Raw genomic sequence first — 12568 nt, forward strand, 5'->3', positions numbered from 1 at the left:
TTCTTCCCTCCTCCTCCTCCTCCTCCAGCCCTTGCGGGTTGCAACGGCAAGGCAATCCCAGAGTGAGGTGTGCACCACCCATCATGCTTTGCTTTTTAAAAAACAAAATAAACCACCCTTCTCCCGGAGGTTGGAGACAAAAGCAGGTGCTTTCTCTGCTCGAGGAGGCTGCAGTTTTCTGCACACTCTTTACTTGCGGGGCGCGCGCGTGCGTATTGAGTGCAGCGGTTCTTACTCCTGAGGAGTCCAGTTGCATAGCATGGGATTCGGTAGGCAGTTTCGGGAATGCAGAGCTTTTAAAGGAATCTCGAGTCAGGACACCACGTCCTCCTCATAGTCGAGACTTATTTATTATATTATGTAATGTATTTAACCAAAAAGAACAGCACTCTGAATTTAAAATGAACCCCCCCCCATTTCTAACATCAAAGAACTTGGGGGGAAAACCTAGTCTTGGATTCAGGTAAATACAGTATATGTGTACCGACACCTGTATGCATGCATGCACAACATAATTTCTGAAGAGACATGCCAGATTCCCTATGTCTCTCCAGCTATCTTTAAAGCTTAAAATGAAAGCATCACCAGCAAACATAATTAACACTTTAAAGAAAGGTAAGCCAAACAAAACTGAAAAATAGTTTAAAAGAATGGTTTAATATGTTGAATGATTCCTTTTATATACAGGTATAACCTGTATGAAACTTCTATTTTTAGTGGTGGTGGTGGGGAGTCCTAGATTCAGGGTTGCCTTCTATTAGGAAAAAGAGTACGTTTCTGTGAGAACTCTACATGAATTCATTTAAAAAGTGTACCTGGGTACAGGACCCCTCAAATGCAGGGAACAGATAGGAAGTATCGTGTTCCAGAATAATTAAATTCAGATTCCTCTTTTGGGACTTTTCAAGTCTCATTTATTGCAGTAGCCTGGTAGTTCCACAAACACACTGGGATTTCATAGAACACAAGTGAATTCTGATAATGAAGAAGCAGGTCACACGTTCAAATGATAAAGCAGCCTATTTTTACAGGGCAGCCAGGTGACAGATGGAGTCCCATTTAAAGGCTGTGAACGAGATTGCAGTCAAATAGATGTTCATACATCTAACAATGAAGAAATGCACAGTACCAGGCAGAGATCATGTGCCCATTGTAAACCTGTAACCAAGCCTGCAGTGCCACACAGAAAAACAAGAGCTGCTGCTGCCAGGGCTGCCCTTAGAGAGCCCTGACAGGGTGTGGGGCCCAGAGCAAATCAGCCATCGTGGGCCCCCCTTCCAGTTAATTCTAATGGGGGTTAAAAGAGTGGGGTCTGAGGTGGTCACCCTGCTTGCCACACCTTAAGGACAGCCCTGGCTGCTGTCACCACAGCCAGCCTGGTGCAACTGCAGAGAGCCCGGGGCCCTCAGAAGGGCCAGCTGCCAGTTCCCAAAGCCTATGTGTAGTGGTGATGACAGTGCGACCCTCTTGTCCCAGGGCTTGTGGAGAATGGGCCTGCTTGCCCACGGTTTGGTTAGCTAACCAAGAGAAAACCATTTTCTCTTGCTAAGACCCCAACTTTAAACCTTAACTAGAATCACCCCCCTCTTTCTCTGCATAAGACTATTTCTTGGTAACTGGGAAGTCACATTTCCCCTTTCAGATATCTGCCAGGACTTCACACCTGGCTAGTGGTTCCCAATGAGACATAATCAAGGTAATAGAAGCAAATGGGCTAACCAGCCCAGGTCATTCTTTTGAAATGTGTGGGGTGGTAAAGTAAAGCGTGCCATCAAGTCGGTGTCGACTCCTGGCACCCACAGAGCCCTGTAGTTTTTCTTTGGTAGAATACAGGAGGGGTTTACCATTGCCTCCTCCTGCGCAGTATGAAATGATGCCTTTCAGCATCTTCCTATATCACTGCTGCCCAATATAGGTGTTTCTCATAGTCTGGGCAACATACCAGGGGGGATTTGAACCAGCAACCTCATGCTTGCTAGGCAAGTCATTTCCCACTGTGCCATTAGGTGGTAAGGTGGGGGCCGGTGATTATTGTTCGAGTCTGGCCATTCTCACTTTACACATGCCTAGGAGCTCACAAAACTCAAATGTACAACCATGGAGGATATAGCTTGGGAATATTCTATTAGCCAGAATATCCTCAAGCTGAGTGACCCCAACAGAGACATGCCAGGAACACACCCATCCTGACATATTTTGCAAACATCTTTCCACCATGTTCTTTTCTCATGGGGAGGGTTGGTTTGTCCAGATCACCACTTGACATGAGATGCAAATACTAGTAGGGATGTGCATGAACCTGTTCGGAGGCCCTTTTACAGAGGCCCTTTTACGAGCCTCCGAACAGGCTCAGACACTGGGCGGTTTGAAGGGTTCAAAGGTGGGGGTGAGATAAATTTAAGGGTGGAGGAGGGTGCACTTATCCCTCCCTCCACTTTCCCCCTGCCAGCGCTCGCTTGAACATCGGTCTGGCAGGGCGGCAGCATACCTCCCTGCTGCCCTGTCTGTTCTTTGGACCGGAAGTAGGCAGAAGTAGCTCAAGCGCATGCGCACATTGGGCATGTGTGTGCGTGCATTGTGCTCGCCAGTGTACACAAGCTACTTCCGCCTACTTCCGGTTCAAAGAGCAAACGGGGCAGCAGGGAGGTATGCTGCTGCCCCGCTGGACCAGTTTCCAAGTGAGTGCCAGCAGGGGAAAACTGGCCCCCACTGGTTCTGCGCACATCCCTAACTACTAGGCTCAAGTGTAAGCGATTTGGACAAACTGCCCAACAGGGGTAAGCAACCTTAGCTCTCCATAGGTCAACCAGATGGTGAAAAAAAGTCTATATCCATTGCCAAAAAAGTGGAAATAGAGGATGCTTTTCACCAAAAAGGTCTCCACTTTGCATATATTCATCGGTACTGTCTATGAATGTTTTGATAAAAATCAGATCATTTGAGAATCTAACTCACCACAGTTGAGCGGTATGTGTTTCCCATAGTCTGGGTAACATACCAGTGGGGATTTGAACCAGCAACCTCTGGCTTGCTAATCAAGTCACTTCCCCGCTGTGCCATTAGGTGGCTACTGCTAAGCTGACATGCTGTTTAAAAAAGGGGTCCTCATTTTGGGATCTTCCTTTGGCTCTAGGAGATTCCTAGTTAAGTGGCTAAAAGCCCTATCTTTCGTTTGGAGGCTCAGGTTTATGCAGATAAGTAGCCAGTTTACTATCACTGACAGTAGTGGAGGCGGCGGCAGAAAGCGTTTTAAACAAGGTCTTAACACACACCTGGCATGGACTGGGAAATTGAGTGAGCATCTGGCACCCAGGCGTTGGCTAAAAGCCCTCAGCCCTCACTCACAGCAGAATGTCCACAGGGCTCACCCAGGTTGAAGGGGGCCTTCTGAAATCTGAAGCTGGCTGTAGCAAAGGTGCCAACACAACTTGGTCTTGTGAGACCTGGTCTTGTGGTAGGGGAGGAGAACGGGTCTTATGGTAGCAAGCATAAATTGTGTCCTTTGCTAAGCAGGATCTACCCTGGCTTGCATATTAATGGGAGACTACATGTGAACATCAGCCACGGTGGTGCAGCGGGGAGGCAGCTTGCCTAGGGAGCAAGAGGCTGTTCGAATCCTCACCGGTGTGCTCCCCAGACTGTGCCTAGTAAATATATATTTGTAGTCACCTATATCAGTCAGCAGCGACATAGGAAGGTGCTGGAGGCGGATGCTCACTTCAGTGACAACGGCAGACATCATTTCCTACTGTGCGGGAGGAAGGCCATGGTAATCCACTCCTGTACTCTACCAAGAAAACCGCATGGCTCTGTGCTTGCCCGGAGTCAACAACGACTCGACAGCACAACCTTTCCTTTTTCTCTGCATTGTGAGCACTATAAGATATCCCCTTTAGGGGATGGAAGCTGTTCTGGGGAGCATCTGCCTGCTTGCATGCAAAAGGTTCCAAGTTCGTTCCCTGGCAGCTCCAAGACAGGGCTGAGAGAGACTCCTGCCTGCAACCTTGGAGAAGCTGCTGCTCTGTAGGGTAGGCAATACTGAGCTAGATGGACCAATATTCTGACTCAGTATAAGGCAGCTTCCTTTGTTCCGACAATAATTGGTTGTGTCAAGCACAGGGCCAGCCCTGGGGTTTTTGGTGCCCTAGGCAAAGAAGTTTGGTTTTGGTGTCCCCCCACTTCCTCCTCACCAGCTGTGGCACCCCAGCTTTAACTTGAGCCACAAAGGCTACTCATTTGTGAGGTCAAACGACCAACCTGCATGGATGACCAGCAAATGACTAACTCATGCTGGTTTGAGCGCGTGTTAGTCATTTGCTGGTGGGAGAGAGTCCCCATGCAGTCTGTTATGGGGGCAAAACTCTAAAACTTTAGCCATCAAAAGATGCTGCTGTTGATTTGGAAATCCAGTCTGAGACCATTTCTTTTTGGAAATTAATGCTGAGGCAGGCAATTCATGTTCAAGAGAGGGGTGCGGCTTATGAGACTAGCTGTTTATTGGGGGCCGAGGTGCAATGATCAGAGAAGACTGTGAGGCTATTCTCACGGTCATACCAAATCGGGCTAAAGGAGCCTAGCCTGATTTGGTATGCCCGTGAAAACCACTGGGCTCGCAGCCCAGCCCGGTTGTTCGAGCGAGCGCTCCGCTAACCCAGCTTTTTTGATCGTGAGTTGCCACGGTGCGGCTCCGCAGAAACTCATGAGGAGACCCCCAGCAGGGAGGCTAAATGCAGTCTCCCGGCTCGGGGGGTCTCTCCAGCATGCCCTGCGCACTTGCGCAGGGCATGCTGTAGCTTCCGGGGGCTGTGTGGCCCCCGAACTCCCCAGCCCCCGCCGGCTCCATAACGGAGCCAACAGTTGTGTGGCTGACTGTCAGGTCGTCTGCGAGAGAGCGGGCTAAGCCCGCTCTCCTCACAAACCCCATCTTGGTGGTTCCCACTGATTGTGGGAACCGCCTCTGTGTATTTTGGAGCGCAGACCCTTTGGGGAGCAGAGTGTAGTCTTGCATCTGACTTTATTGCTTCCTTGTGCAGTTCTTCAAGGGTGCAATACGAGAGGGAGAGAATAACTGGCAGAGCTATGTCCTGGCACTGTTTATGTGCCGCTGCCCCCACCCCCAGTATGGGTGGCCTAGACAGCTGCCTAGGTCTGACAAGTGGACGGGCAGACCCTGGCAAAGCAAAGTCTCCAAGTGAGACCAGGGGCAAGCAGGGGTTATATTTCCTGTTTAGTAGCAATGAAGAATTGCTATGGAGAACAGGTGGAATGGCAGGATTCAGTTCTACTCCTCGTCTTAGCAAAGGGTATGGCACAAACATCTCATTGACCCCAGGTTCAAGAAGCAGGCTTGTCTGAAGGGGGGCTGGGGGATTGGGTGTCAGCACCTCGTGCTTAATGTGGGGGGGGGACCATGCTGCAGCACAGTGACGCTTCTGGTTCCAGGGACGACAGGGCTGTAGCTCAGTGGGAGGTTGTGCATGTGCTTTGCATATTGAAGGTCCTGAGGTTCACTCCCTGGCAGCATCTCCAGGTAGGGCTGGGGAAGACACCTGCCTCAAACCTTAGAGAGCTGCTGCCAGTCTCTGTAAACAGTCAGGGCTGGATTATGACATGCTAATGCCAGAAGTGATGTTAAGCTTAAAAGGCTCCATAAAGGTAAAGTGTGCCATCAAGTCGGTTGTGATTCCTGGCGCCCACAGATAGCATTATCAAAAAGGGGGGGGGGAGTCAATGCAAATAGAAATAAAACTTTATTTTTACTTGAAGATGCAACGAAAAACTAATAAACCAAAAACAATTATATTGAAATAAGCCTGTTTGCATTAGAAATACTTTTAAATGGAAATACATTATGTAGAACTTGAATTTTAGAGGGTTTTAAATATATATATATATATATATTTAGAGGCACCCCATAATGTGAGGTCCTAAGCTGTAGCTTCCACAGTAACACAGATTTTTCTGGTTCTGGGGGGAACAGAACAATATTGATTCATCACAGAAAGGTCTTGCTTACTGTTCTCACCTTGGGCTCCACAAAAGCTAGCAGCAGCCCTGCTGGAAGGAACATGTACTTCACAACCAGATTTGAAGAAGACAAACCAGAAGCTAAGTCTCACTATAGGCAATGACCAATGGATTTTGGCCCAAACTTACAGTTCTATAAAAAGTACTTCTCCTTTACAATGTGACACAAGAGTGGCAAGTAAAGTGCATAACAGGTGCCTGGAGTTGCAGCTGCTTTTAAGTCAACTTTGAAGCATGACATTGCCACAGTGCAGGGGGCGGGGGCAGCTCATGGGTGGAGAAGGTAGATGCCTGCTGCCTTTTAAAAGGTACTCCCTGCCCCGCGCCGAAACATTTCCGCTGCAGGAGCCCAAATTGTTTCGGCGTCTCTTGAAAGAGGTGCCAAAATGATTTGGGCACATCCCTAGCTGTCAGTGACTGACCAAGAGAGAGATCTTGGGGTCCTGGCAGACAGCTCATTGAAAATGTCGACTAGTGCACAGCAGCTGTGAAAAAGGCAAATTCCATGCTAGGTATCATTAGGAAGAGGATTGAAAATATATACAAACCTGTGGTACAACCACATTTGGAGTACTACGGTGTACAGGTCTGGTCATTATAGCTTAAGAAGGACATTGTAGAAGAGGGCAAGAAAGATGATCAGGGGCCTAGAGCACCTTCCTTATGAGGCAAGGCTACAGCATTTGGCGCTTTTTAGTTTTTTTAGGAAAAGAGGCAACTATGGGGAGTCATGGTAGAGGTTTATAAAATTATACATGGAGTAGAGAGAATGGACAGAGAGAAAAAATTCTCCCTCTCTCACAACACTAGAACCAAGGGTCATACCATGAAACTGAAGGCCAGGAAATTTAGGACCTACAAAAGGAAGTACTTTTCCCACACTGCATGCAATTAATCAGTAGAATTCTCTGCCATGGGATGTGGTGATGGGCACTAGCTTTGCTGACTTTAAAAGGCATTATTGGCCAAACCCATTGCCACAACTGCACAAAACATATTTGCTGTTTGATGTATGTTGCATTTATCGACTTGGCTATAGGTTGCCCTCCTTTAATTTCAAAGCAGCAGTGGTGGGGGATATTTGTTCTTTAAAGATATACTAGGGGAATAAAGTGGTCTTGCAGTGTTATCAGCAGTTCAAAATATACTTCAGCAGCTGTGTGTCTCTGCACACCTCAAGGTACCTTAAGTGTCCATCCATATGCATGTAAATATGTCCTACAGTCAGAAACTCAAGAGATTTAATTTTATAGACTCCGAGGAGGGAACTGAACCCCGAGAAATGATAGCTTCAGCAACTCAGTAACAAAGCAAGTCATCTCTAAATGACCAAAATAAAGAGTAAAAAGGGCCAGCAAGGTTCTAGAGCTGGGTATCTGGACATCAAGTTCTTCCATGATAGAGGGGCTTTAGTGACCATGAAATTGTCTGATGAAGAGAGATGAATGATTCTACTCTTTGAAATGAGGTTGTATTAGGTCTAGCCCTGAAACCTCTCTCCTTCACTCAAATATGTAAGATGATTAATAATCTCAACAAGTTCAAGACTGACCTCTGCAGAATTTTTCTTAATACTGCTTTTCAGTGTTAATATCTAATATTACGTTGTTGGTTTTTTAAAGTTATAGCAGTTTGTGGGCAAATGCTTTTGGATACATGCACATCATGGGGGAGGGGGGAAGAACCCTTACGCACATCTGCCCATGTGTAGGGGGAGACTAATCAGGGAGGGGCAATCAGGGAAGGGAGCAAGAAAGATCTTTTTTTCTTTCTTTTTTGGTTTACATTTTTTATTGATATTAACAATATCTTAACATTGGGCTCCACAAAAAGCTAGCAGCAGCCCTGTCATTAGTTCTAGAAAGATTTTGATTTGGGGGGGTGGGGATGAAAATGCCTGGTCTATGTGTGTGTGTATTAGCCAGATATATTGCTGGGAAAGGTTAAACACCCTTTCTGCCTCTCCTCCCTCCACTTCCATATCCTTCACATATGCAGGTTTGGGAATGCAGCATTTTTGCCAAGGTAACGTGCAGTTCTGTCAATCCAGGGTTTTGGAAGGCTGACGTTTGTATTCTCTCCCCCTCACCTAGCCCAAATTCTAAGCCCTCCCACCACAATCCAATCTTCCTTTGCAGAACTCTTCCTTTCTAGCCTATTTGGTATCTGAACACTGTAGACCTTCAACAGCAACCCCGATTTTAGCTGTTTTCCCATTCTGAGCTCCTGAAAGCAACACCAAGGACGCAAAACGTGTGCACAAAATGATACATTTATTGAAAGAGGTTTTTTGTCTTGTTTTGTTTTTAATATAAAAGAAAGCTCTGTACATAGTACTGCGATTACTGTCACATCCTTCCAGAAACACAAACCCTGGAAAACAAACCACACACACAGCCACTCACGCACGCACGCACGCACGCACACACACACACACAAAACCCCAAACGATCTGTAAAGTGTGAACTAAAAAGGTCACCACACAATAAATGCCGTTTCATCCCTGATAAGTGTTCTTACAACTCAACACTTTAAAATTACATGCAACATTAGCGTTTAACCTGTGGGTGCTTTTGTAGGCGAACAAAAGGAGTGGGGATCTATGGAGCAAGATCCAAATCACTGGAAATCAGGATTACGGAGGGGGATTTTAAAACAGAGCACCCATTGAGTGCACGTGGCTTCTTGTCCCTCTTCAGCAGGAAACTCTTGAGCTAGCAACATGATTAGAGAAGTCCTGCTTTGTAGACATGCCTCTATCCCAAATAGTCTCTCCGTAATACTTCCCCACAGATTGAAACAAATTCTGCACACAGAAATTATTTTTCCTCCACCTCCTCAAGAGGTGAACTTACCACAAGGTGCAACTGCCGAGAAAGCACTCTTTTGTTATCAGCCTGCCATGGGGAGAACTTCACAGCTGCCCTACTTTACCCAGACTTCTGTCCAGGAGCAGATGTGTAGGCAGACCAGCTGTTCCACCAGCTTAGCAAGCAGTTGCATGCACACAGTGGTAAGTTACTGCTCGGTAAAAATGGCCTGCAGGTACCCAGATTACCTAGAACCTGAGCTAGCCTTACAAATATTGGACCAAAAGCTCTAAAGAAACTTTTTAGGATTGGAAAACTGGTTAAGCATCTTGATTTATGGCATCTATATATTTTAGAAGATGACATACTCTGCTTCCTCTGCAAAATATATTGGTGCAATAAATCAAGATTTTAAAAAATCCTTTTTCAACAGACGCAGGGGATCGGGGTTGTCCATATCATTAACTGCACATCCCTAGGAAGGGGCTGCAAACTAGACAGCAGGCAACAAAAACTAAATACATGTAAGAACATCCAGATAATGACCGTCTGGCTAGAACACTGTGGGGCACCTGTGAAATCCAAGGGGCAGTCTTGCTTGTGAATTAAATTTACAAGACTATTTTGAGGGACCCTGCCTGGAGATGGGGGAAGAGGCAGGGGAGTCAGAACAAGAAGATGCTTTGGTTCCTCCTTCGGCCCATCTTCCCATCTAACAAAAATAACTGCTTTCTTCTAGTTGCTGGATGCCAGAGAAGTACCGTTAAATACATATTGGTTGAGGCCTGATCTACACAGCTACAGAATCCTGAAGTGTTAGAGTAGGCCACGTCCCTTCAAACCGCAGCCAGGACAAACTTTCCAAGTACTCCCAACGTTAAAAAACACGCACTTCTTGCAAGGAAAAGGCTAGCACATCAGGGAGAAATGTTATAGCCCAGCTTGCTTCCTATTGTGCTAACTTTCTGCTCGCAGGGAGTTCTTCACGCAAGGGAGCATTGAAAGAAGGTGATCCTCTGAAGTTGGCACAGCCCATCCTACACCTCAGTTTGCTGCATCTGCAGACCTGGTCTGAGTCAGGGCAGGCTTGATTTCCAGAATGCGGCCAAGTGAACTAAAGTTGGAAAACCCACACACAATGCTTCCTTCCCCACTGGCTGATCCTTCCCACCAAGCCTGACCCCAGTGCTTGAGACAGGAGGCCAGTTTAAACGCTAATGTTCATGGAAATAATTTCAAAAGGTTAAAATACAAATTAAAAAGGCCCCTTTCCTCTTCTTCCCCACCCCTCCCCAACCCATGGCCCATTCTCCCCTTGCTCAGTACAAACCCCATGAAAACTGTACAGGAGCCAGACTTTAATTCCTTTAAGAATTACATAAATACTGAGTTTAACACTTAGAAAAATAAAGTCTTTTTTTTTCAAGGCTTCTTTTGTTTTTTAATTAAAAAAGAAAAGTTACAGTAGCTGCTTCCTTCCTTTAAATATCTGCAGCCTCCTTACTCCAAAGCTGGTCCTTGGAGAGGCGGGGGGGTGGGGGCCAAAACTGCTGAGCTGCTCACAATAACTGAGGCCCGATTTCCCGGCGGGGGCGGAACGAAGAACGCCCCCGCCCCCTTCCGCTGGGTGAGAATGAAGTGCATGATTGTGTGCAAGCCACTATCCACGGGCAGAGCTCTCCCATCAGCAGGATAGTTCATCATCCTCTGCCACCCCACAGCCACCAGCCTTCTGCTGTTCTGCTTTGCAGATCTAATAGCCCTGCAGCTTTTCCCTTTTTCTTTCTTTCTTCTTCTTTTTGCATTTGTTCACTCCAAACCTCATGTCTGAATCAGCATGACCAGAAGTCTTCACGAGCACGTTGGCGCAACAGCAGCGGCCGTCACTCCTGGACTCCACCCCCCCCCACTCGTCACCACACACTTGCCACGTGGGAAGGGCATTCCGCCACCCGCCTTGCTGCCTTGTCCCACCTCCCCAGTCCCAACTTAGCAACAGCAGGCCTCAAGAGGGCACCCTCCTGGCCGAAGCAGGCCAAGCGTCCTGGATGGCGACAACGCCCATCTTCTTTCAGGGCGGCCTGAAACAGCACCTTGGACGAACTTTGATTATTGCCTCCCCAGCTGTCTCGGTTGTGAGCGCAGCAGCCTTCGGGGAGGCCTGTTGAGTTTAAAACTTATAAAAATAGAGCTCTCTCTATTTGTGTCCTTTCCTTTACACTCTTGCCTAATTAAAACGGATTGTGGCTCAACTCCTCTTCCTTCCCAGAGGAAAGCGCTGGAGAAACACTGACCAAGGGGATGTCCCCCACAAAGTGCCACACGAGGCCAGGAGCAGGCGTAGTTGCTGGGGTTGAGAATGGCTGGATGTGATCCCAAGAAGGGCAGAGTGGGGCTGAGAAAACATCGCCAGGTTCAACGGGCACAAAGTGGTTGCCTCGTGTGCCATGTGGCCAACAGTCAGCCACACAATGTTCCTAGCGAGGAACGGGGGTGGGGTGGGGGAGTAAAGGTGCTCTGCCTTCTGCCCTCTCCTCATCCCGTTCCTGACTGCCCCAGCAGAGACCAGGGTGGACACCAGTCGGAACCACCCCGCTTTGCAAGCCGAGAAAAAAAAGGCAAGGCCACCAACAGGGTTAGCCCACAATGCATCACTGATTGCTTGAAGGCACAATACTGCAGCCAGCTAGAAGAACCTGAACTGCGAATGGGGTGGAGAAAGGGCTGCCCTTCTGCCTCAAAGTGGGTTAATTTTAAAAGGGGAGGGGGCGGGGGGGGAGAAGAAGAAATGTCCACGTCTGACAAGAGGCTCCCTTTTGAAGATAGCTTCAAGTCCTTCTGCATTCCAACTTCTCCCAGACTGCCTGGGTTGCTCTGCCCAGTGGTGGCAAAAAGCTGGGGAAGGTCATGGCCATTCGGTGGTGAGCAAGAGGGGAGGGAGAACTCCCGCACTGGGCAACGGAAAACAGGAGGAGTGTTATGTACACGGCAGAGCAAGCACTCCCACCTGTGAGAGACAGTTTCTTTGGCTGGAGTGAGGAAGGGTGGGGGGAGAACCTCGGACAAAACAAAAGCACAAGGAAATGCAGTGCTCAAATGCAAACCTCTCCCCATCCTCTCCCTGTAGTCCAGGCTCCGCTACCTGCTGCTGGCCTCGCAGCCACGTTTAATGTGTGTGTGTGTGTGTGTGTGTGTGTGTGTGTGTGTGTGTAAAGAGTGAGAAGAAAACGTGAAAAAGGCAACAATAAATAAGTGACGGAGTCCATATAAAAAGAGGGACCGCCGAGATCCTGGTGTCGGGTGCTGCCGGGAGGAGTGCCATAGATCCTGGGGCCATGCACAGCGCAAAGCACCACGGCGGCAGCTGCTGCAGGTGTGGGTGCCAGGTGTCCGCCCGCCCGCCTGCCCCCCACCCCCAGAGTTGCTCAGTCACTCTTAGAACTATGTGACGTGTCCAAGTTGACCACCTGCAGTTCTGTCAAGTTGGTGCTGCTGCTGGATTGCTGCCCGATAACAGCCATCTGCAGAGAGAGGGAGATCAGGACAAGACGGTGGGCAAAGGGAGGCAAATGCTGCTGGGTGCAGAGAACACTGCCCTGCCTTGCATGTTTTTAAACTTTTAACGGTATTAATCATGTTCTTGTTGTAAACCGCCCAGAGATGCGAGTTTAGGGCCGTACAAATATGCTAACTGAAATAAAGCAAACAAAAACAAAAAGGGTTGTGCATCT

The 12568-nt window shown here is 47.9% G+C and overlaps 1 protein-coding gene across 7 annotated transcripts in view; it reads right to left on the minus strand.

Moving 5' to 3' along the window:
- Positions 1 to 8281: 8281 nt before the first annotated feature.
- Positions 8282 to 12568, minus strand: part of SRF (serum response factor) — a 100908-nt gene continuing 96621 nt past the window's right edge. For all 7 annotated transcript variants that reach the window (XM_053313049.1, XM_053313041.1, XM_053313025.1 and 4 more), the window contains one exon: positions 8282 to 12358. In XM_053313049.1, the coding sequence (XP_053169024.1) occupies positions 12263 to 12358 (96 nt within the window). In that variant the 3' untranslated portion in view covers positions 8282 to 12262. The remainder of the gene's footprint in view (positions 12359 to 12568) is intronic.

This window comes from Hemicordylus capensis, chromosome 1 (genome assembly GCF_027244095.1).
Source record: "Hemicordylus capensis ecotype Gifberg chromosome 1, rHemCap1.1.pri, whole genome shotgun sequence".
Taxonomy (NCBI): domain Eukaryota; kingdom Metazoa; phylum Chordata; class Lepidosauria; order Squamata; family Cordylidae; genus Hemicordylus; species Hemicordylus capensis.